The sequence below is a fragment of the Parus major genome, chromosome 2, assembly GCF_001522545.3.
Source record: "Parus major isolate Abel chromosome 2, Parus_major1.1, whole genome shotgun sequence".
Lineage (NCBI taxonomy): Eukaryota > Metazoa > Chordata > Aves > Passeriformes > Paridae > Parus > Parus major.
In genome coordinates, this window is record NC_031769.1 from 68,715,379 (window position 1) to 68,736,813 (window position 21,435).

The 21,435-nt window shown below is 39.6% G+C and overlaps 1 protein-coding gene across 2 annotated transcripts in view; it reads right to left on the reverse strand.

The window, feature by feature from the left end:
• Positions 1–3,097: 3,097 nt before the first annotated feature.
• ZCCHC2 (zinc finger CCHC-type containing 2) overlaps positions 3,098–21,435 on the reverse strand; it is a 43,644-nt gene continuing 25,306 nt past the window's right edge. Inside the window, exons 7-14 of one of the 2 annotated variants that reach the window (XM_015617997.3) lie at positions 18,627–18,710; positions 16,672–16,729; positions 13,779–13,917; positions 12,203–12,267; positions 11,257–11,351; positions 8,312–8,440; positions 6,113–7,621; positions 3,098–5,114 (exon numbers count right to left, since the gene is read on the reverse strand). In XM_015617997.3, coding sequence (XP_015473483.1) covers positions 5,047–5,114; positions 6,113–7,621; positions 8,312–8,440; positions 11,257–11,351; positions 12,203–12,267; positions 13,779–13,917; positions 16,672–16,729; positions 18,627–18,710 — 2,147 coding nt within the window. In that variant the 3' untranslated portion in view covers positions 3,098–5,046. The remainder of the gene's footprint in view (positions 5,115–6,112; positions 7,622–8,311; positions 8,441–11,256; positions 11,352–12,202; positions 12,268–13,778; positions 13,918–16,671; positions 16,730–18,626; positions 18,711–21,435) is intronic. The other variant, XM_015617998.3, reaches the window with a different exon arrangement.

Here is a 21,435-nt window from a genome sequence, read left to right on the forward strand (position 1 = left end):
TTTCCTGGGATGGGGCATCTACCTCCTCTCTGGGCATCCCATGCCAGTGCTTTACCACCCACAAAGAATTTCTTCCTAATATCTAATCTGAATCATCCTTCTTAGTTTAAAACCACCTTCCTGGTAGGCACCCTGTAACTATCAGAGGCCACAATAAGGCTCTCCCCAGAGCCTGCTTTTCTCCAGGCTGAACACCCCCAGCTTTTCCAGCCTTTCCTCATAGAAGAGGTGCTCCAGCCTCCTGATCATCTTCCATGGCCCTTCTCTGGACTCACTCTAGCAGGTCCACATCCACCTTAAGTTAGGGAGCTGGCCCAGAGCTGGACACAGTACTCCAGCTGAGATCTCACCACAGAGGAGTTGAGGGGGAGAATCACATCCCTCAATCTGCTGTAACACAGTTACCATGCTTATTTTTTTGAGAGGTAACAAGTAGTATACTCATCATGTGAGAAAATACATAAACATGAGAAAACTCAGCAGAAACGAGCATTACAAAATCACAAGTCAAACCTTACTTAGACGGCATGAAGATGCAAAAACCAAGTTAAACTGAAGCATCTGAGATGACCTCCGTTGTTAAAGCATGGTGCCAATAACACCATGGTTGTGGGTTTGATTACTTAAGAGCTGGACCTGATGATCCTTGAGGGGGGCCCTTCCAACTCAGAAAGTTCTGTGATTTCTATGACCTTAAGTGGTACGTCAGGAATTTCTGTATATACCACTGGTGGAGTTATGCTGCCACCTATTGTGAGGATGAACCTGGCACTCGTTATTTTGCTAGGCAACATTACCACTTGCCTTTTTGTATTAGAAATGCTTTCTTCTGAAATATCTGCTACTCATCAGTGCTGGTGAGAGGTTGCAGACATAGGTAGCCTTTCAGCTGGACCAAATACAGATGTTAATATATTCTGATCTCTAATCTACCACAATGTACAGTTTAATTTGGCTCTGTCCACTACTGTCAGCTCAAAAGCTGGTCCAAAATGAGAACCCTGCTTCTCTGCACTGATCAGTGGTAGAAGAATGCAGCCAAGGGCAGAGGCAATGTGCTACCCTGGCATAATGCTCCGAGATGTGCTTCTCCTTCTTCCCTCATGTGAGGAGCACAGGACTGTAAGTTCCACAAAACTGAGACAGCACTTAAGCTACAGTATAAACTCATGACTGTGCCTTTAGGACACCCCTTCTTCGCGCCAAGCACAAGGGCAGCCCACGTGGCCTTTATGTATATTGTGCCTGGCTCCAGCAGCCACAGTTACCAGCCCTGAGCAGGGAGCTCTGCTGCCCAAAGCTCTTTTTTTTTTTTGCACACAGAATTTAGGCAAACTTATTTCAGGAGAGCAGCCTCAGGAAGCCCAGGCCAGCACACCTCCAGAGGCTCACACCACAAGCAAAGCTGAAAGAAACTATGACAGTACTTCCACCTCTCTAAAACTGAAGTAGCTCAGCACCAGCCAAGTTCTGCAGTTCTCAATGTACCTTCCCCCACCTTTTTACTTCACCTCTGCCTTGGCACAACACAGAGATGCTGTTCCTTCACTTCTCCAGTAGTAGTAAGCAGCTATGCCAAGACCAAGGCACTAGGCCATCCCTGCCATTTTCAGGTCACTTAGCTGGGAAAATGAAGCCATCTGTTCAGCCACAGCAAGCAGAGTGCATCATCACAGTCCCATGTACTCCTTCCTTCCAATCCTCCCCATGCCTGCCTCATTATTCATTTTTTCTTCCAGCTTTAGGAACCAAATGGTTCCAATCCAGAGCAGCACTGCAAACCAGGCGCAGTGTACTCAGGAGTCACTCTTGGACAGCCTGGATAGCTGCTCAGGCCAACCAATTAATGGGATTTTCTCACTTATCTTTCAGGCATTCAGCAGCTTCCAAACCATTCAGCAGGAGAGAGAATCTCTGGAGCTGCAGCTGGAGTGAAACCTGATTATATAGACAGCAGTGGTGCAGCCAGCTAGGACTGTGCAGTCAGTGCAGTCAGCTCTCCAGCAAAACAAGCACCAGAAGCATGAGGTGTTTCTGCTTTTGGTGTGCCACAGGGTACGTATTTTTACACTTCTGAATTAAGCCCAGCCAGGATCTGTCAAAGTCAGGGCTGCTTGCAGCACAGAGGCAAATGAGTATGCCAGCAACTCAAGAAGGCACTGTAAGTAGCAGATGGCATTTTCAGAGTATTAGCACAATTTATGAACTCCTTGGACAGGTGTTTGCACTCCCTTGAGCCCAGGGAAGGGACACAGAGCACTTGTAGCAATGGAAGCTGTGTGATGGTGTCTGTGTGACTCCTGGGTTCAATACCCCACCACCATTACGGGAACTGTCCTGAAAAAGAAAGGCTGGGTCCGGGCAACTTTCACCTCCTCATCCTCTGAACTGGTTTCTCCAGAAGTAGATTGTTCTGGGGAGTAATCTGGGATAAAAATCCAAGACAGTCTGTGGCCCTTGGCTCCATAGATAAACTGCAGCTTAGTAGTAGGAATCAGAAGTACTCTTTACAGCAGAGTGGGATGAGTCCTCAGTACCCTTCTCTTCCTGAGAAGAGAACCTGACAACCTGAGCACATCCAGAACTACATTCCTATCAGACTCTTCAACTGCCCTGCAAGCAGGCAAATTTTTCTAAGCTTCTCCCCTACTCCCAGCAACTCCTGTTGCCCTTTCATTTATTTTATCAATAGAAGATCTCACTTTCTGGTCACTTAGGACACACATTATTTGCATGGCAGTGAAAAAACAAAAATGTGTTTAACCTGGATTTTCACCCAAATGCAGGAGCCATCAGGTTAGGATGGGCTTACCTGTTTTGAAAGGGCTGAGGTCCAGGTCCTGGGTCTATCACACAAGGATGACCTATTTCTACCAGGACATCCCCTATATCTTAAAGAAGTTTAAATCTAGATACAGTATCTTGACTTCAGATACAACACTGACCACAGTTTAAGTCAAATACTCTTGGCTTTGTCTCAATAGTGACAAATTCCAGCCTAAATGGGAGCTTGCCAAAACCCTCCACGATCCCATCCCTATACCCAGCAGCAGTGATTCATCATTTGCAGTGATAAAGGACAGTACAGGCACACAGGTACTTTTTTTCTTTTTTTTTATTGCTGTTAATTCAAGGAAAAAGGTTGCATAAAATCCAATCTCTTCTAGAAATATAAGTGACCTTTCCAGTACATTTCAAATATCAAAGTATATGGTAAACATACAAATAAAGAGAAGGTAACATACCTCCTATTTACAGTACAGTATTTTAAATCATAAAATAAGTTCCATAAAGTACAACTGGCAGGTAATTCACAATACAAGTCCATTGGTGGTTTAACACCCTCACTTCAACTCAAACGCAGTTCATTCATTTCAAGTGGTCCAAAAATACCCAGATCAAATAAAAATTTTAATCAAAATAATTTTCATTTACTACTTAAACTTTTTTTTTTTTTTTTTAAATTAAAGCTTTCATCTACCTCCCTCCCCTTCCCCCCCCTCCCCCAAGAAAAAAGTTTCAAAATGTACACTGGTGCTATAAATATAAATGCTACCTATGAAGAAATGTAGTAATCAAGCTTTTTTTTTTTTCTTTTTTCTTCAAGTTTTCTGTTTAGCAATTTATTAGACGGTTGAACCAAAGACTGATTTTTATTTCATCCCTCTACCGGACACTGGGTCTGATTTTAAGAAAAAAAAACCATTTCTGCCATGAACTGTGAGGAATGCCAAACCCTATGGATATACAGTGGTAGTTGTTCATCGGTGTTGAATGCAGCAGTCAAAAAACACACTCGTCTTCCAGATAACCTCAGTGCACTTTAGGAAATCAAATATTACCTGGAAGCAATTTAGTACATATATTGGCTTTTAAAAATAAAATAAAAAATACAGCAGCATTAAACTTACTTACTCATGATACTGACATGTTTAATACCATCTTAACACTCATTTCAGTCTTTCACATTATACCGTAATTACGCATAGTGGTAAATTGTTATAAAATAGTGACTTTTCTATTTGGTAGACAGGTTCTAATACTAATACCTGACTATTTTGTAGAAAACCATAGCTTTTGTTGAGTCTGAAATAAAACATTTACATTCTAAGTACAATGCAACACTGTAATAGTTTAGGAAAAAAATATTCAATCAAGTAATGTTCATTCTGTGTTGACACGATGTAGAATAGCTTTAAAAAAGGAAAAAATGCTGTCAACTTTCATTACAAATGCAAACACACTGAGTACAACATTCATACCATTTTTTCACCTTTGTTGCTGAACATACAGGCTAAAAAGCTACAAGGGAAGAAAAATCTGTCAATTTAAGCTCGTTCATTTTTCTAAATCTGTTCCAGTCCACACAGTTTCAGCCCCTTCCTGCTCTATGGATTTTCTTTTGTTTGGGCCTCTCAAGAGCTGCGTATCTGTATTATCATCAGGTATAGTACACGTACAGTATCGTGTTTTCCTTTGGACTCTGCTAATAGGATGTTTGAACATCTCCCCTCAATTCATGAGCATTAAATTTAGAGTACGGGCAGGGTCTGTATGAACTGTTAAACACTCATGCAAGTCCAACAAATCCACATGGACAACCAAGGAAAGAAAAGAAAACAGCAGCATAAGGAGAACAGGGAGGGAGGGAAGAAGATTGTGGTGGGGAACATGACCAAGTTTCTTCTTTCACCATATGGCTGCTCCACCAGTGATGTCAGAGGTCAGAGGAATTTTTTTTTTAACTGCAGTAAACATTGCACATGTCTCAAGTCTTCAGTGCAAAAGCATGGTTCGAATGCTCTGTCTGATTGTTTGGCTGTGTGTGTGAATTACATGCATTACGCAAGCCTCTTGTAGAACCAGGAGGAGACCAGGGACTCAGCTTTCTTCTTTTTGTACGGAACAGAGGTGCAAAAGCAATAAAAAATTCCAAAAGAATATAAAACCGGGAATGTCCCAAAACACAAGACCAACCTCCCCCTCCCACACACACCTTCCCCCAATTTCCCAAGCTTCAGTTTAAGTAGGCAATGTTTACTTGTTTCAGTCTGCAGAATCCAAGGTATCATTGGAAGGGGGAGGGGGAGGTGCGTATCTCAGTCTGTAAGTGCCTAAAACAGGAAAGAGAACTACTAAGTCACTGCTCACAATTAAAATGGATTACAAAACCACTACAAGGTATCAAAATGGACATGCTCTTCAAAAGGCACTATCATCCTCCAGTCCTTTTAAAGTAGGTCCTCAGACTATATCCTATTTCCTTTCATCCTATTGCTAGAACGGTATGTTTTAAAAAAAAGATATAGAGTGTAGATAGAGGACTTGAGCTTTACTGGAAAAATGAAAATAAAAGATGGTCCCCCATCAAGGTTCATCTTTCCTGTTCCGGTCCAATCAAACTACTAAAGTCAGAATGGGAACAAGGGCAGGAATCAAAAATAGCTTGTGCTCAATGCAAACCCTGCATTTTCCCCATTCTTCTGGACAGAGAGAGAAATGGAAGCTATTCCTTTTATATTTAGTTCCAATCAATTTCTGCCTTTTTCTTGCAACTCGTCTGAAAAGTTAAATGTATTGCATGACAGGGCACACAAGGACAGCCAATTGTGCAAAGGTAAGCCCTAGAAAACGTTAAATATCAAATGGCTAGTCTATTGGTTTTTCTTTCAATTCTCAGAAATTTTAGGAATCCAAGGTCATATCACAGACAATAATTGGTATCTTTCACTTTTTGCCAGTGAATTCTCTCAAAAAGCACCCCACTGAATGGGAATGGGAAAACTGAAACAACATGCAAGTCTCAACATAATGCCAAAACCAAACCAGCGAGAAAAGAATGACAATTTAGGACTGGTATCATTTGACTTTCCAGCTCTGAACCCATTTTCAACTTCAGCTGTGAACCCCGTTCCCTCGCACTGTTCTACAAGATTTTCAGGCAGAGATAGGATACTTTGCAGTTTTAGAGCAGGTCACTAGTGCACAACCATTTACACGAAACATACACACGCACGCACACCTTTCTGCAAGACCAGAAACAGCACATTCAGAAAGGTAAAGAGAAACTGCTAAACTCAAAAGCAAGTCCGCTGGGAGTTATCATGATTACCTTGTTGACTGGCCTCCATGGATGACTGCTTACAGTCCTGCGCATAGTGTCCACTTACACCACAATTGTAACATGAAACGTTCCCATTCTTCTTGGGTCCCGACCCATTTGTGTTGGCAACTACGTTAGGTGCTGGATATACAGGATAGAACCTCCCAAATCCTGCCATCTGCTGCATACCATAGTTGGCTTGGCTCCCCATCACTGGGTCATGCATAAGCCCGTTTGCATACGGAGACTGAGGCAGGAAGAACGGAAGTTGTGTTCCATTGCTTTGATGTGCTTGATTGAGGTAGCTGCCATTGCAAAGTGATGGCAGAGTGAAGAAAGATGGAACTCTGTAGACTTGTCCATGAAGTGGGTTATGATAAAAATAGCTATTAATCTGAAGGCTGCCATTGGTCCCACAGCTACACCTACGTCCGCAAGATCCGCAAGGGCCAGATCCCAACTGCTGCGGAGGTAACATTGTCCCGTTAGTGTTATTATTCCCAACAGCGTTTATGTAGGATGTGCTGTCACTCTGTGCAGTGCTGTGTGTCAGAGCAGGGCTCGGGCTGGGGGCAGGGCCTGGCGTGTGCGTCGGGATTGCAGGAGGAACAGTGGACTGGACCTGACCAACACCGAGGCCAGCGGACTGAGGTGGTGAGGAAGTTGCTCCAGTGCTCAGCACGTTTGTATTCTGGTTGGGCAACACACTGGTAGCGTGAGGGCTGCCTGGCAAAGCGTACGAAGCTGGTGGAGGTGGCGGTGCTGCTGTGGAGAGACCAGCTGCTGGAAGAACTACCTTGAGATTGGTAGGCTGAGGGATTGCTCCTGGGTTTCCCTCAATGTGAGGCACCATTTGATTCAGTCCTACCACCTGGGATGCAGGTTTTGTGATGGGATCTGTAGTAGGAACTGGGGATCCTGGGAAACTACCTGGATTGTGGACTGGGATAAAGGCAGTATTTGGTGATCCAATACTTAAGTTTCCTGTTGGCTGCTGTGGTCCATTAACTGTGCAACTTTCTGATGACCCCTGTGGAGAGGGGATTTTCAACCTATGTATTGCCAAATGCAAAGCAGGGCTACCAGGCTGGACAGAATGTGGAAGGAAAGAGGATGGGACTGGCAAAGGGGAAGCCATGAGCTCAAGGCGTTTCTCAGGTTCACCAGAGGTCACTGGGCCCATTCCTGCCGGAGGGGAATTTGCAGACTCTCTTACTGGCGAGACAGCGACAGGCGTGGTAACCAGCATTCCCATGGTTTTACCATCTGCAGATATGGGTGGTGGGACAACTGCTTCAGGCTTTTGGGCAGCGCTGTGCATCACACAGTGTAAGGCAGGCATGAAGGAAATATGCTGGAACTTTGCATTCAAAGGATCTTCTGAAAGGCTCCCATTTTCATTATTCACTGAAGAGATCTGAGCAGATGATTTGTTCATATTTGATGAACTGACAGCACTGTAGCCTGTAAACCTGGTTGCATTTTGATTCCCAGAGTCCTCAGAATTGCTGTCGGTATCTGTGGGGACAAAAGCATTTGTCAATCAGAATGAATCTCAAGCAACAGAGAATCATGCCCTGGGCTCGTTTACCCATATAAAACCTATTCAGTTTGATGACATGAATGATAGTTATGTCTTCCCAAACTGTGACAACTTCCAGATTCTTTTCATTCATCCAAATTAAGCTAGGTCCATCTTCATGACTTGCCTATATCCACCTGCCCAACTAGCTACTGTGTTTTTGACTCGTGTATATCTGCAAATGCAAAGAGTAGGACACAGAGTGAATTAGGAATTTTCATCTGTCTAGAAAGATATTAACACAGCCTATCTAAATTTGGAAGGAGTGGCAAACTGTCAGTACAAAAAGACAGAGCTCCCGGACATGCCACACATAATTTCATATAAACCCAGCCCCTTCCATGCCAAAGTTTTCCACATTATTGTACTGTAGAAATTTCTCAAGAGAGCTGGATCACTGAGGCCAAAACATTATGACATATGTTTAGACCTAAAATTCAGTGGTATTTAAACAGTGCTAGAAGCCCTCAAACCGCCCAATCATAAAATCCACAAAGAAAAATGTATTCTGTGCCTAGTTCAGAAAACAAAGTAACTAATCAAACTGAAAAACTTACTAAAAGAAATGCAACAAAGAGATTAGTCTAGGAATAAAGGTATTCATGCACACTCTCCACAAATACAACCTCTGTCTTTTTCTTCTTCACTATCAAAGCTTTCCCGCCCATCATGTCGTGGACTAGAAGGAGAGCTGTAACTTTCAGATGATGTTTCTCCACACGTATCATGACCAGATCCAGCATCCAAATTCAGATCTAAAAATACAAGTTGTCAGTTTATTTTTCATCTCAGTGTATGGAAGTGAGGTTATTTTGGTTTTCTCACATTTCAAGCTAGTTGAGATTTTAGTCTGATCCTACTTAATTGCATCTGTCCCTTGTATTCCTATCACTTCCATTCCCAGCACTCAGGACTGGTCTCATCCCTAGATTTGTGATCAGTGAATCCTTGGTGTTAAAGAAGGTGATACAGAAAATTGATATTTATGCAAAGCAGCGAAAAGAATGATAATCCTGAATGACTGCTGTGATGTTAATACCAGGCTGTGCTCCAACACTGATTTCCTCTGAACAGTAGCAATCCAGCATTTCCGTTGGCAGAGCTGCAGTGCTCCTCAGTGATACAGGCAGAAAGCTAACTCAGCAGGACATGGCAAAACAATGCACCACTTCACAACTCACTCTTCTAGAACAGGCTTTAACCAAACTTTATCAACAAACCCTATTCATAGAAAAAGAGGCAAACTGAAAAAGTGGTAAATTGTTTTCTAAATTCTGAATGGATCACAGGACACTCATTTGCTGGAAACCAGATTTCAGGGTGGGTAGCTGCTATGGTTTGGCTTTCAAGTTCAGCCTCAGAGGGGAAGAAGAATTCACCCTCTCTCAGAATCTATGACAGACACTAGCTGGAAACCCCAGCCTGCAAAACCCTGGTTAGCAAAACTTCAGGACAAAAATTAAGAGCATTTATTATAATGATAATTATAATTTAAACTCATTTTTTATTGCTACTAGAAGTGTAACAGGTTGAGATGGCTCATTGAAAAGTTGCCTTAATGTTTCAATTCTTGAACTAATTTCCTGGATTAAACCCATAATTGCTTAGATTATTTTAACAAGTACTTTGAACATCTAATATAACCTGGAGCCCCCATGTGAACCTGAGATCACTAAGAGCCAGAGTCTAAAGTGTTAGTCACAAACTATCAAGTCTTAAAAGTTACCTTTGTAACTAATTAATGCTTCAGACAAGCTCAAAATAGGGAGGAGAAAATGAAAGAAAACATGATGCAGTTAAGAATTACAGTCTCAAAATAGGGTATTTCAAACCAAGTCTGGATATATAAACCTAGGCAGAGTTCAGACTTATTTTTTCCCTTAGACTGTATCTCCAATAAGTATCTCAAAAGACATTTTGCTGCTTATATGTGGGTTGAAAGCTCATCTCTGAGCAGGATTTAATGGCTTCCAGCCTCTGAGGGTTACAGCTTCTTTTTAAACCAGCCAACAGTTAACAGCAGGCAATTTCACATCTGTAGAGTGGTGGGTAGAAAGCAAACAGAAGTCCTATGGAAAAGCATTCCCTACTAACTTTGCAGAATCAGAGAATCAACAAGGTTGGAAAAGACCTATGAGATCATCAAGTCCAACGTATGCCTAACATCACCTTATCAACTAAATCAAGGCATCAAGTGCCACATATCCAGTCTCTTTAAAAACACCTCCAGGAATGGCGACTCCACCCCTTCCCTGGGCAGCCCATGTTCTTTCTGTGACAATTTTTTTTCTAATGTTTAGCCTAAACTACCCCTGGTACAGTTTAAGTCTGTCCTCTCCTCCTGTTGCTGGTTTCCTGGGAGAAGAAACTGATCCCCACCTGGCTACGCCCTCCTTTGAGGTGGTTGTAGAGTGATAAGGTTGCCCCTTACACACCAGTGCATCACCTCCTAAAGTCATCATCAGTTCATAAAAGCTCAGTGCGCTTTGACAACAGAAACAGTAATCAATCAGAAATGCATGCAGGAGAACTCTGCCGTAGAGTGTTTTCTGCTTAATGGCACTTAACTATAGCTTTCCAAAATTGTTCTAGTTTTGCTAAGTTTGTGAACAGTGAACTCTTGAAGTTTTAGTCAAATGCTTTTTGTAGAGGGTAAAAACACCTGCCCATAAAACACATAATTCAGAACAGGATCCAGCTGGAACTCTCCAAGGTAAGAAGCAGTGAAAAGAAAGAATAAAAGCTTAAGCAAGATTGTATCACAAGTGGAAGCAATAGAAATACAAGGCACTTTTAAGAGTTCTTTCAACACTTAAGCCAATTAGGTGGTGTAGAAAAAGGCAAACTCTTTTTCAACCTTCTGTCATGAGAAGAAAGACAAGGTTGAAACTGATATTGGGAATTTAGAAAACATCATGATGGCAAAGTCAATGAGTAACACAGTCCTTCAGAAATTTGTAATAAAGCTTGGAGACTCAGTTTACTAAAGGAACACAAATTTAATTTTCTCTTACAATTGACTGATGTACACAAGTCTTGGCCAAGACACCACATTTAGGATTACCCTAATCTGAAAACTCTGCTAGGGCAGCATACACAGTTCTGTGTTGTAGATAAGTGGTCACTTGGTTTCAACACTACAGTTTATCAGTGGTTCACACCACAGGTTTTATACAGCTATCTTCTACATTACACAACAGATGAAGAAACTAGTAGGTTGGAAAGAGGACACTAATGGCAAGATGCTTCATATGCACACACTCAGACTGCTAAATTTCAAATGGAAGTAGCCCAACAGTAGCTGTTTCTGCAATTACTCCAGCCCATAAGCCAACATACTGAGACTTCACTAGTATTTTGCTATCTATGTATGAAGAGACATACCCCAAGCAATTCGATACAGAAGACTGAGTCTAGTGTGTTTATAGAGCAAGTGAAAGCACAAATTATGCTGCCAACAGACTTGCACCATAACATTTTTCAGACTTGTGCTTTCCCCTTTACAGAAGGCTTCGAATAAATCAGCTGCAAGTTCTGCTTCTTACTAACAGCTTTGGAAAAAGCGCCTTACCTTTTGCTGTCCCAGTACGGATGTGCTGTGACGGTGCAACTCGAACTCCATTGCTCCTGCTAGTCAACCTGCAGTCAGTTTTCTTTGCTTTCTCCCTGTGTAAATAATTTCATGGCTTTTTTGCAAGTGCATGAGCACAAATATCCAACCATGAATGAACACAGAATGACACTGGAAACAAAGGCAGTGACTCCAGGCCAGAAATGTGTATTTAACAGATACAAAAACAAGCTTAAATAATGAACAATTAAATAGAGGCTGCTGGTGCAATATACCAGGAACTAAATCTGCAAGCAGTGTTACTAAACACTGTGAATGAAGATCTACATAAGGAAAGACACCAAAAAGGAAGTGGTGCAAAAGTCATTTTAGAAAGCTGATTTGTGTAACGCAGCCCTACACCAGTCTAGCATAATAGCATCTGGAAACTTGGAAGTAGGCAGAGTATTAGGTAAAGGTAGAAGTGCTTTCACTTCTCACAGTACAGAACTGTGTAGCCTGCAGGAAGTTCTGAAGCCCTCTGATGTGCAAATTATCTTCAATAAGACACTACAGCCAGTTACCACCCACTTCATAATATCAAAGGTTGCTATCAACCCTCATTTGATTTTCAGTATATTCTGGATAGCTTTACACCTTTTAAGTTTCAAATAAATATAAAGGGAAAAAGGCAATTTAGTATTGGTTTAGAACATACTTCTACTCCATCTTTTTATTAAATACCAAGCAATATTTTGAGAAATGAGCACGTTTACTTCAATTCTATTTTTCAAGTTATTTTTTTACAGAATAAAAAAATAAGGATTTTTATGTAGTTTAGCTTCACACTACACCAGCTCTTGTGCCACCACAGCAAATAAAAGCACCTAATTGACTGCAGACTCTGTTCATCAGAGTGAATGCATTACACTTCATTTCTGGATTACTGGTTACATTGGAAACCTACTTTTCCAGCTGTGGTTTTCCTTTCTTCTTGCTTACTGCAGACAGACTTCGTTTTTCCACTGTGTGCTAGACAGAAAATACAAAGACGCCAGTCAAACAACAGAAGTGGTTTATCAAAGCCAAGAAAGCACCTTTTCTAGACCAACAGGTCTACAACTCCAAGAGTAGTGTGCTCATAGGTGCTATAACCACCAGAAAAAACACTTGTTCAGTGCATCTGAGCCTGTAAAATAATGCATCATGTCTTGTGTTTACATGAGAATCAGCAAAACACTCAGCAAATTACTACTTGCAAGTATGCCAGATATATCAATCAAATTATTGTTTGCATACTGTTCTTCCTCCAGAGGATAAAACCAAATGTATTTCATCACACACCTGCTATAAAGAACTATCACCAAGCTTAAGAAGCTACTAAATTTATTGATATAAATGGAATCATTTGATAGTTGGGAGTAGGAAGTACATGTGACAAATTACTTCTATGTAGTGACAAGCAGGTACATAGCCTTAAACTGGAGGTTTAAGCTGCTAAACTAAACTGTAGAATACAGCATACAAGCACATAAGAAAAACATAGGACCTACACAATTTTTTATGTATACTATCACTAACTGTTATTAACAACTCATATTTGGCAAGGAAATAAAATTTATGAAAATTCTGAAATAGTCTCTGTCCAAATCATTGTATCTGGTCTTCCTTTAAATAGCTTTTCCTCTGCTTTAGTAATTAGCTTTTTTCTTGCTTCAAGCCTGCAGCATTTCAAGCTTTGATGCAGAGCCTACCATTTCATGTTTAGAAGCCAACCTCAATTCATTACCCTGCTTTATGAAATACGGAAACTATTTTTGTTTGACTTGCTATTCCACACATAACAATCAATAGCCAAATTCCAAACATAAATAAGAGTATGAAATACTCAAAAATACTCAAACACATAAATATCAAGCAATTCTAATATTCTGGATTTTTCATATATAGGCAGTGAGCAAGCTTCCTTCCCCCAGCTTCATTAGCAGATAATTTTATTTATAAATAATTATTCTGCTTACCTACATTCACAATGAGATTGAGCACTGAAGAGACACAAATCTCAGACAAAGTGTATATGCATCCATCTAATAACTTTTTCAATTATTATTTAAATAATGCAGGTAAGATAGAAAGAATGTTTAACTTGTTGTACCTACTGTAGCATTAACACAATTTAGCTACTAATACAGTTCCTAGTTTCTAGAAATTGCCCAAGCGTTACAGAATCCTCTCTGATCACAATGCTAAAGTAACAGGAAAGTGCCTAAATCAGAAATTAACATTAGACTTTTCTGATTACTTACGTTCTGCTGGGAAATTTTATTTTACAAATTCATAAACAAAATATTCAGCTCTCTGAGACAGTGGTAAGGAATTATGAAGCATTTTATAATCAAGGTAAGTCAGTAGCAACTTCAACACTTATTTTGTACAATTTTAAGAGCACATTTCATCTTTGAAAAGCTAAATCTCATCATGTGTAGTGGGCAGACTTCTCAAATGTCTCAGAATATGGTTTTAAAGAATAAACAGTAACACACCTGGTCAAGTAGGTTACTACAGTGCTCTGGGTGCTGCTGGACAATACAGCTTTTCCTTCTCCAGTCCATCACCCCATTCTGCTCCGAGTGCTGTATGTTAAGGCTATCCAGTGAAGAACATTTTGCACTGCTAGTGCTGCTGAAAAAAAAAAAAAAGCCCCAAAAGTTATGCTGATATGAACAAACCTACAGGCTTTTCTTACCAACATACATATTTCACACCATGTTGGGATATTTTGCTTTCAGAAAACCCTAGGAATTTTCAAGAGATTTGAAAGATGTAAATTACAGCAGTTCTTGTGCTCTAAAGTTATGATCTGACCATAATTTGAGTTCCTTTTTCATTTGTCTACTATAATTTGCTGTAGAATTCAGAACAACAGAATTTGTAGAAAACAGTAATTGAGGGAAGAGTTTCATTGGATACTTCTACACATAAAAACTTTGCTATTTTCATACCAGATGTGTGGAAATGTTCCAGATAGCAATGTATTCTGAATTCATCTTCTTTCTTAACATTAATGACAAAACCAGAATTACTTTGTAATCCCTGTTTCAGATTTCATGAGATAATTCAAGAAAGGAGCACACAGTTACTACAGATTATACTGCAGCTGTGTTTGTTTCAATTTCGAAATAGTTAACTTGCTTTGCATTTTTACCTTCATGAATGCTAGTTTTGAGTAGTGCAGGAGAGGGGAGTTGCACTTGGAATTTACTTTGGACTTCACAGTGATTTCCACTGAAGCTTTGCTCTACAGCAGCTGGTCAGAAGCAATGCTCAACTAAGTCTGAGACCACTGGTAAACAAAAGCTGCTGAAAAAACAGTCAGGGTTCTGACAGAGACAGCAGGGCACAGGGATCTATAACCTTTTTGTGTCTCATACAAAAACATGCCTTACTGCTGGCTGGATGTAAAAGAAAAAAAGAAAAAAGGAGTTAACACTTTTAAATTCTTATCTAAATACTTATGGTGATAATTGAAAATGCCTTTTAATTCAGGGCTGTTGGCAAGTGGCTTCAGAAAGGTTACTGCAATATGGAATGTTACTCAGTTCCCATGATGGCAAAAATCCAGCTCACTTGAAAGCACAAGACTTGCTGAAGTTTCAGTAGCTACTTATCAAATACCTCTGTGAGTTAGGGCTCAAACTACTTAAAAGCTACACAACAGAATATAAAAAAAATTAAGAAAATGGCAAGAACCCAAGAAGGTCCCAAAAGACAGATGTAAGCCCCTGACTGCAAAGATGGAAGCAAGGCCACTTTATAAACTTCTACCAAGTGGAGGTAAATGATTTCACTGCCAAATGTGCAGTCATTTCATGGAAACTGTAGTATTGCTGAAGTTTTTGTTTTGTATGTGTGATCTCATTCCTACAAGTAAATTTTTGAACCTCTCAATACTAAGGCTGCAATTCTGAATGAAAACAAGAGGTAGACAGATGCATGGTGTACCAATGCTATTTGAGATGAACTGCTTGTGACTCCAAACAGTTTTATGCATATTTGAAATAGAAAAGTTTAATTCAGTGTCATTTCTTTACAACCCATCAACAACAGGCAGATTTTAAGGAGACAGACACATAAACCAAACAGGAGAGGACTAACAGACCCCTAGTAGGCAAGAAGTAAACACATTTCCCCCTCTTAGATAAACAGAAAATAACAGTTAACTAAAGGAGTTTCTTTCTCAGGACTTTGTGGAAATGTCTGTTCCTCTCTTTCCTACCTAAAAGATAGATCCTAAACTACAGTCAGCCTTAGTATAATTCATTGTACAATGAATAAAAAAAAGACAGTTTCTATATTAATAACTATAAACTACTAATTTTGAATCCCGTTCTGATGACTTTGTAGTAGGCTGTATGTATATCCACCAGTGTAATCGCAGATTTTGTCAAGATGACGCTTTCTTCTTGAGGAAATATATTCTGAAAGAAGGGGAGTTAAAAACCAAAACAGACACAAACCACTAACTTGTCTTGTGGTAAATTCACAAGAATTTTGTCTGTTAAAAGATCTGTGGACCTTAACCAACACTGTTCTGTGCTATGTTTATATTCTAATTACTGGAATTCCAGGTAAAGTTTCACCACAAGATAAATACCTTTTACAGATAAATCAACACTGAACAAACTGTAAATCCCAATAAATTTCGTATCCGTTTCTTTCCCTTAATTTAATTGAATTATTGCACAACTATGTGCAAACATATCTTAAGTTTTTAATCAAAATACATTAATGAGTGAATTCACGTTAGGTACTTCAGGGATCTGAAGGCATATGTAAACTACTTTAATATGGTTAGGAACTGGTTCCACTTACAATGGACACAAACCAGCAAGCTAGCTGTGCATGCATTTGCCAGTAAGCAAGGGCAACAATGGACTACCTTCACCTATAAGCTCCTCTCTGAGGTTACTTAAGCTTCAAATCAACAGCACTGAAAATTTTCAGTACAAGCATGGGGGTATGTGCACATGGGAAAAACACATGCCATAGAGATTGTTACTACTCGTAAACACAAATCAAAATATCAATTCAAACAGTGAAGATTCACAAAATTTGGATAGCTCTTCTGTCCTAAATTTTGTGCATCTTCACTATTTGAACTGATGCTTTGATTTGTGTTTATAAGATGAGCAGTAGCAATCTCTATGGCATGTATTTTTCCTATTTAGAAAGATTTAGAAATAGAGTCTTCTGAACTATTTTTCTAATAGAGATTAAGTTAGTTACAATCTCCCAGACAATAAAAACAAGACCAGAACACCCCACCAAACAAAAGCTCCGCAAACAAGCTTTAATCTAGAAGGACACATACTCTCAAAGCACTAAGAAATGGAAGTTCAGACATGTAACATGGTCACATTACATCCTAGTACCTACTTGGCAACAGGACTTTTTCCATTATGCTTCTTGTGAACTGCTGTGTGTTGCATTACATCTGGAAAAAAAAAAAAATCAAAGCCAAATTTCAACAGCAATTCTATTTCATCTTTTAAATCAATCCAGTAAATTCACCTTTCCATCACTACCAGGCACATAGCAGAAGACATCTTCATTAAACAGCCAGGCTTAATTTACAGTGCTGAAATTAGCAGGTGCATAAAAAGCAAATCAGTTTGTACAGATGATATAAACAAGACTTTACCTTCCATTTCACAGAAGAATGAAAGAGAGGAACCATGACAATGCTAATGTTTGCTCACCTCTGTATTTAATTCTAAGCACTGAATGCATGACTGAGTATCACCCAGTACGAAAAAATAGAGAGAGCGGAAAGGAATGAGTCAGAAAAAAATACAACATTTTGTAATTTCCTCTGAACTACTGAAATTAATCGCAAAACTTTGTAACACATTCTGACTAGCACACAAAGACCAGTCCTACACTGAAGTACTGCATTCTGGACCTGAAAATTCACTGTGCAAGTAAAACTTTACAAATTACATCTGACAAAAAGAAATACTGCCTTCAAGGCCAGGCTGGGTGGTGATCTAAGTAACCTGGTAGAGTGGAAGGTTCCCTGCCTGTGGCGGATGGTTTGGAACTTTAAGATTGCTTCCAACCCAAACCATTCTAAGAGTCTATGAAAAAAACTAAGAACTTTAGAGACACAGTCTACCCTTTTCTTTAAGGCAACTATTAAATTTTAGCAAAAGCAACTTTCCTTAATTCCAGCTATTGATGATCTTAGTATTCTTGGTACTTATGATTTTGACTGAACTCCTCTCAATGCTACACGTAAGTCCAAATTATAGTTTAAAATTTTGAGAAAAAAACTAATGATTTTTAAACTTCTGGTAAACACCAAAATGGTACAAAAGGTATTCTGAAATGCATATGTAGTTTCACCAGGTGAAGAGATTTATGTATTTTTAAGAACAATATATAAAAGACTATTTGATCAAAATTGTAAATTTACTTGGTGTGTTCTGAACTCTTAAGAATATGGCAATGATTATTTTCATAAGAAAAAGCTGTTCAAACTGTCTATGTAGATTACTGAATCCACAGAAGTTCAACAGCAAACTTCTTATGAGTTATTAATGTGAAAGAGGACAAGAGTGTTGTCATTACTTGAAAGCCAGCATAAGTGTTCAGTGGTCCGTGTTCACACATCAGTCCCCTTTCCCATCCTTTCCACCTACCAGGAGATTATATTTGTTTCCTTCCAAAAACATTGCAAAACCGGCTTGCTGTTCCTTTCAGAATGAAACTACTGACCAGACACCAGGCTGCTGCTTCCAATGTGTGAACTGTTTTTGAGGCATTTGAAAAACACCAGATTTCAGACTGTAATCAATACTCACTACAGTCCCAAACTTAGTAACAGCCCAGAGTATCAAAGCAGCATAGGTTAAGAATAAGAACAAGAAAACTTACTCCTTTCTGTGTAAAACTAGAGGCTAAAGAAATTTGGCATATTTAATGTAAAACAGTCTGCAACCCTTGAAATACTGCACTTAACTCTGAACCCTGGTAACTGAAGAATAAACAGGCAAAGACTATGAAAAGTCTCTAAATAATGAAAACAATAATGAAACTTTATGAATCATCTTGGCTCAAGATTAATTAAATTGTGAAATATATATTCCTGGTTGTTCAGCACAGCTGTGAACTTCTGCATTCAAGCTCTCTATGAACGCTGCCACTTCTTGAATTACAGAGCAACCTCTTAAGGAAACTGCTGAAAGTACACAAAAATTTTTCATTTGCACAGCAGATTTAATTCAATTTTTGTACCACTTTATACCAATGAAGAAATCAGTCAAGTGTATGATTTCCAGAACTGAATGTGGTAAAATATCTCAAAAAACCACCTTTGAGTACACAACTACCTTCCTCCTGACTTGAAGCTTCTGAACTGTCCTCCTTGAAGTGTTCTGCTGTCTTAACCGTCTTCAAAGAGGGTTGTAAGTTACCTGCAGAGAATAAAGTTCACGTAGTAACTTTATAGAGCTCGAACAACTGCACAGTTGCTGAACGTTTTCACTAAACTGGAAGCTAGGGAAATGGAAGACTGAACCTATTGGTTTGCATTTGTCAGCAATTTGAACATTGCCTCCTTCAAAGCAGGCCATCTCCAAGAGTAAGGCCTCTTAGATACTTTTTTTTTGAAGAAAATAGTGTCGAAAATAATTTCAATCCTATAGTACAATTTCAAAAGGCTGTGTTCATGAAAATTATTAAGAGATATTCCTTCTATGCTGCACTTCAGATTTTTCTTCATAATCATTTTGTGTTACAACAGGAAATGGGAGGAGAGCAATGACAGTTACTAGCATTCTTCTGCAACAAATTATACTCCTCCACTGTCAAATCATTCATCTGCCAAAAGAGACCTAATTTGGGCTAAAGTCTTCTAGTGCCCTTAAGCACAGTCTTCATGCACTAGTTCTGCCTTTTTATACCAGACAGGATGAAAAAGAAGCAGGAATAATATTCACAGTTTTGTTGCAGAACTACCACTTCCATGCTCTGAGAAAGGACTTCGTTTGTTAAAGGATCTAACTCTAAGAGTCTACTCAGTCTCTCTCAAAAAGTTACAAGTTAGTGCAGGTAAAAGCATCTGAAAGCTGTTTCTTAGGAGCTTGAAACATCAATAAGAAGATCCTTCTGAATATCATGTGCATGGAAGATACTAAATCGCCAGAGATTATGCTCTCATGTCTACTCCAAACTGAAAAAACAACTGAATTTATGAACCAGGAGGGAGCTAATTGATTTCCTCTTTAATGGAACCATGGCAGCATAAATTAAGCTTACTGAATACTCAGTGTGAGATCCCAACTATTATTTCAGGTATAAAGCCTTTCACCAAACACAGAATTCACTTCCACATAGATTTTCCTAAAAAACTTTGTATTTCTGTGAAAAGGTATTTTTATCCCTGACTATATATCAACTGAAGACCAACTTAAGCCACAAATGCTTTGTCTGTCAATTCATTCTGCATGTTCTATTTGAGAACTACATGAGATTTTTCTTAAATATAAGCTTCCTTTCCCAACACTGTCATGCAAAACGTGCCACTATGACTAACTCGCATTAACAAGTAGCAGGATTACAGGAATTCCAAACAGGAAACATAGAAAACTGCAAAAACCAACAATAAAAAACCCCCTCACGCATCACCTAACTGGGGTGATTTTGACAAAAGGTAGTGTGAGTACTTCTGTCTTAGTACAGCTTCTATTAGCCTCCACCACAGGAAATGTGACTCTGAGCTACCCTGAAAGTCATCCAGTGCCCCTTCTGAAAAGAAAAACAGCTATGCCTAAATTTATCACACTAATTCTCTTCACCAAATGTTTTCTTAATATCTAACTCGATGTCAGGGCCTGAATTGTGCTAATGGGCTTTGCAACTCTTCCCTGCTCTCCCAAGGGCTTCACATGCCCACAGGTGAAGATCCAATCTGGTACACTGCAGTTTTGCAATTTGGGGAGCAACAGCTGGGAAAAGAACTGGCAGATGCCTCACCCAGGGCCTCCATCCTTTGGCTCAGGAGCCGCATTTGAGCTCAGGCCCTTGCCTGGGGTACACTGTCTGCACACCTGTGCCTAGACATGAATCTTGCTCGCCCTGTTCTTAACCCTGACCTACTGACTTATTTTCCCACCTTGACCTCAGACATGCCTCACTGCTCTGGACTTGTCTGGTAATCACCAGGCTTTTGCCTGCCCCTGGTCCCAATCTTCCTCATAAGAAGTTAAGCCTAGTGCTTTCTATCTTATCCATCAGAGAGAACAGATCATCCTCTTTACATTACGACTCTTTGGTATTCAAAGACTTGAATCATCTTCCACTTGAGTCTCTCCTCCTCCCTGCTAAACAATTACGTTTCTCATCCTGTCTGTCATGCATTCTACATCAGACAAATCCCCATGAACTTTCATGTACTTATTTATTATTACAAAAATTATCTCACATTTAAGATCACTTTGTAATCTGTAAGACTTCAGACAGAATTGACATTTGTCTATTCTCCTGATCTACCCACCCTGCAGATCACTTCTGCCCAGTCAACTCTGTCTTGATGGAACTTAACACTGGCTCTTTTTTGAAACCATTTCAAGCTACCACCATGTACAGCAATGTTATTTGCAAGTCCTTCCCAACCAGATGCAGTCTACAGTCTAAAATACACACACTGTCCAGTGTGCCCATCGTTAACATGGATCTTTGTGGACTTTGGAAACTCTTTCCTCCCCATGCAGCCTTTCAGTACAAGAGCAGTACAAGAGAGGTGTCAATCTTTACAGCCGTAAATTCCAGCCAGTTCTACAATCATCCCGATTGTTATTAGCTTAGTGTTTTCACAAAACTGCCATGTACAAAGTGCTACTAAAAATGTTAGAAAGTGACTTATAGCTTCTACCCTAACTACAGTGCTTCTGCCTCATTATGGAAGGAATAGATTTGTCACAGATCACACACACCATTTCAAACTAAAGTCAGCTGTCATTCCTCTATTATTTTCCAAACGAATATGAGCCCCCTGTTTGGAACCTCCAATCTATTCAATTCCTTACTAAGATCTTTGGCAACTTCTGAGGCAGTGGCAATACAGCCAGTGCCTCAATTGTCATGGTGTACAACATGCACTGAAAGAATAAAAGATTCAATGGAAACAAAGATCACATC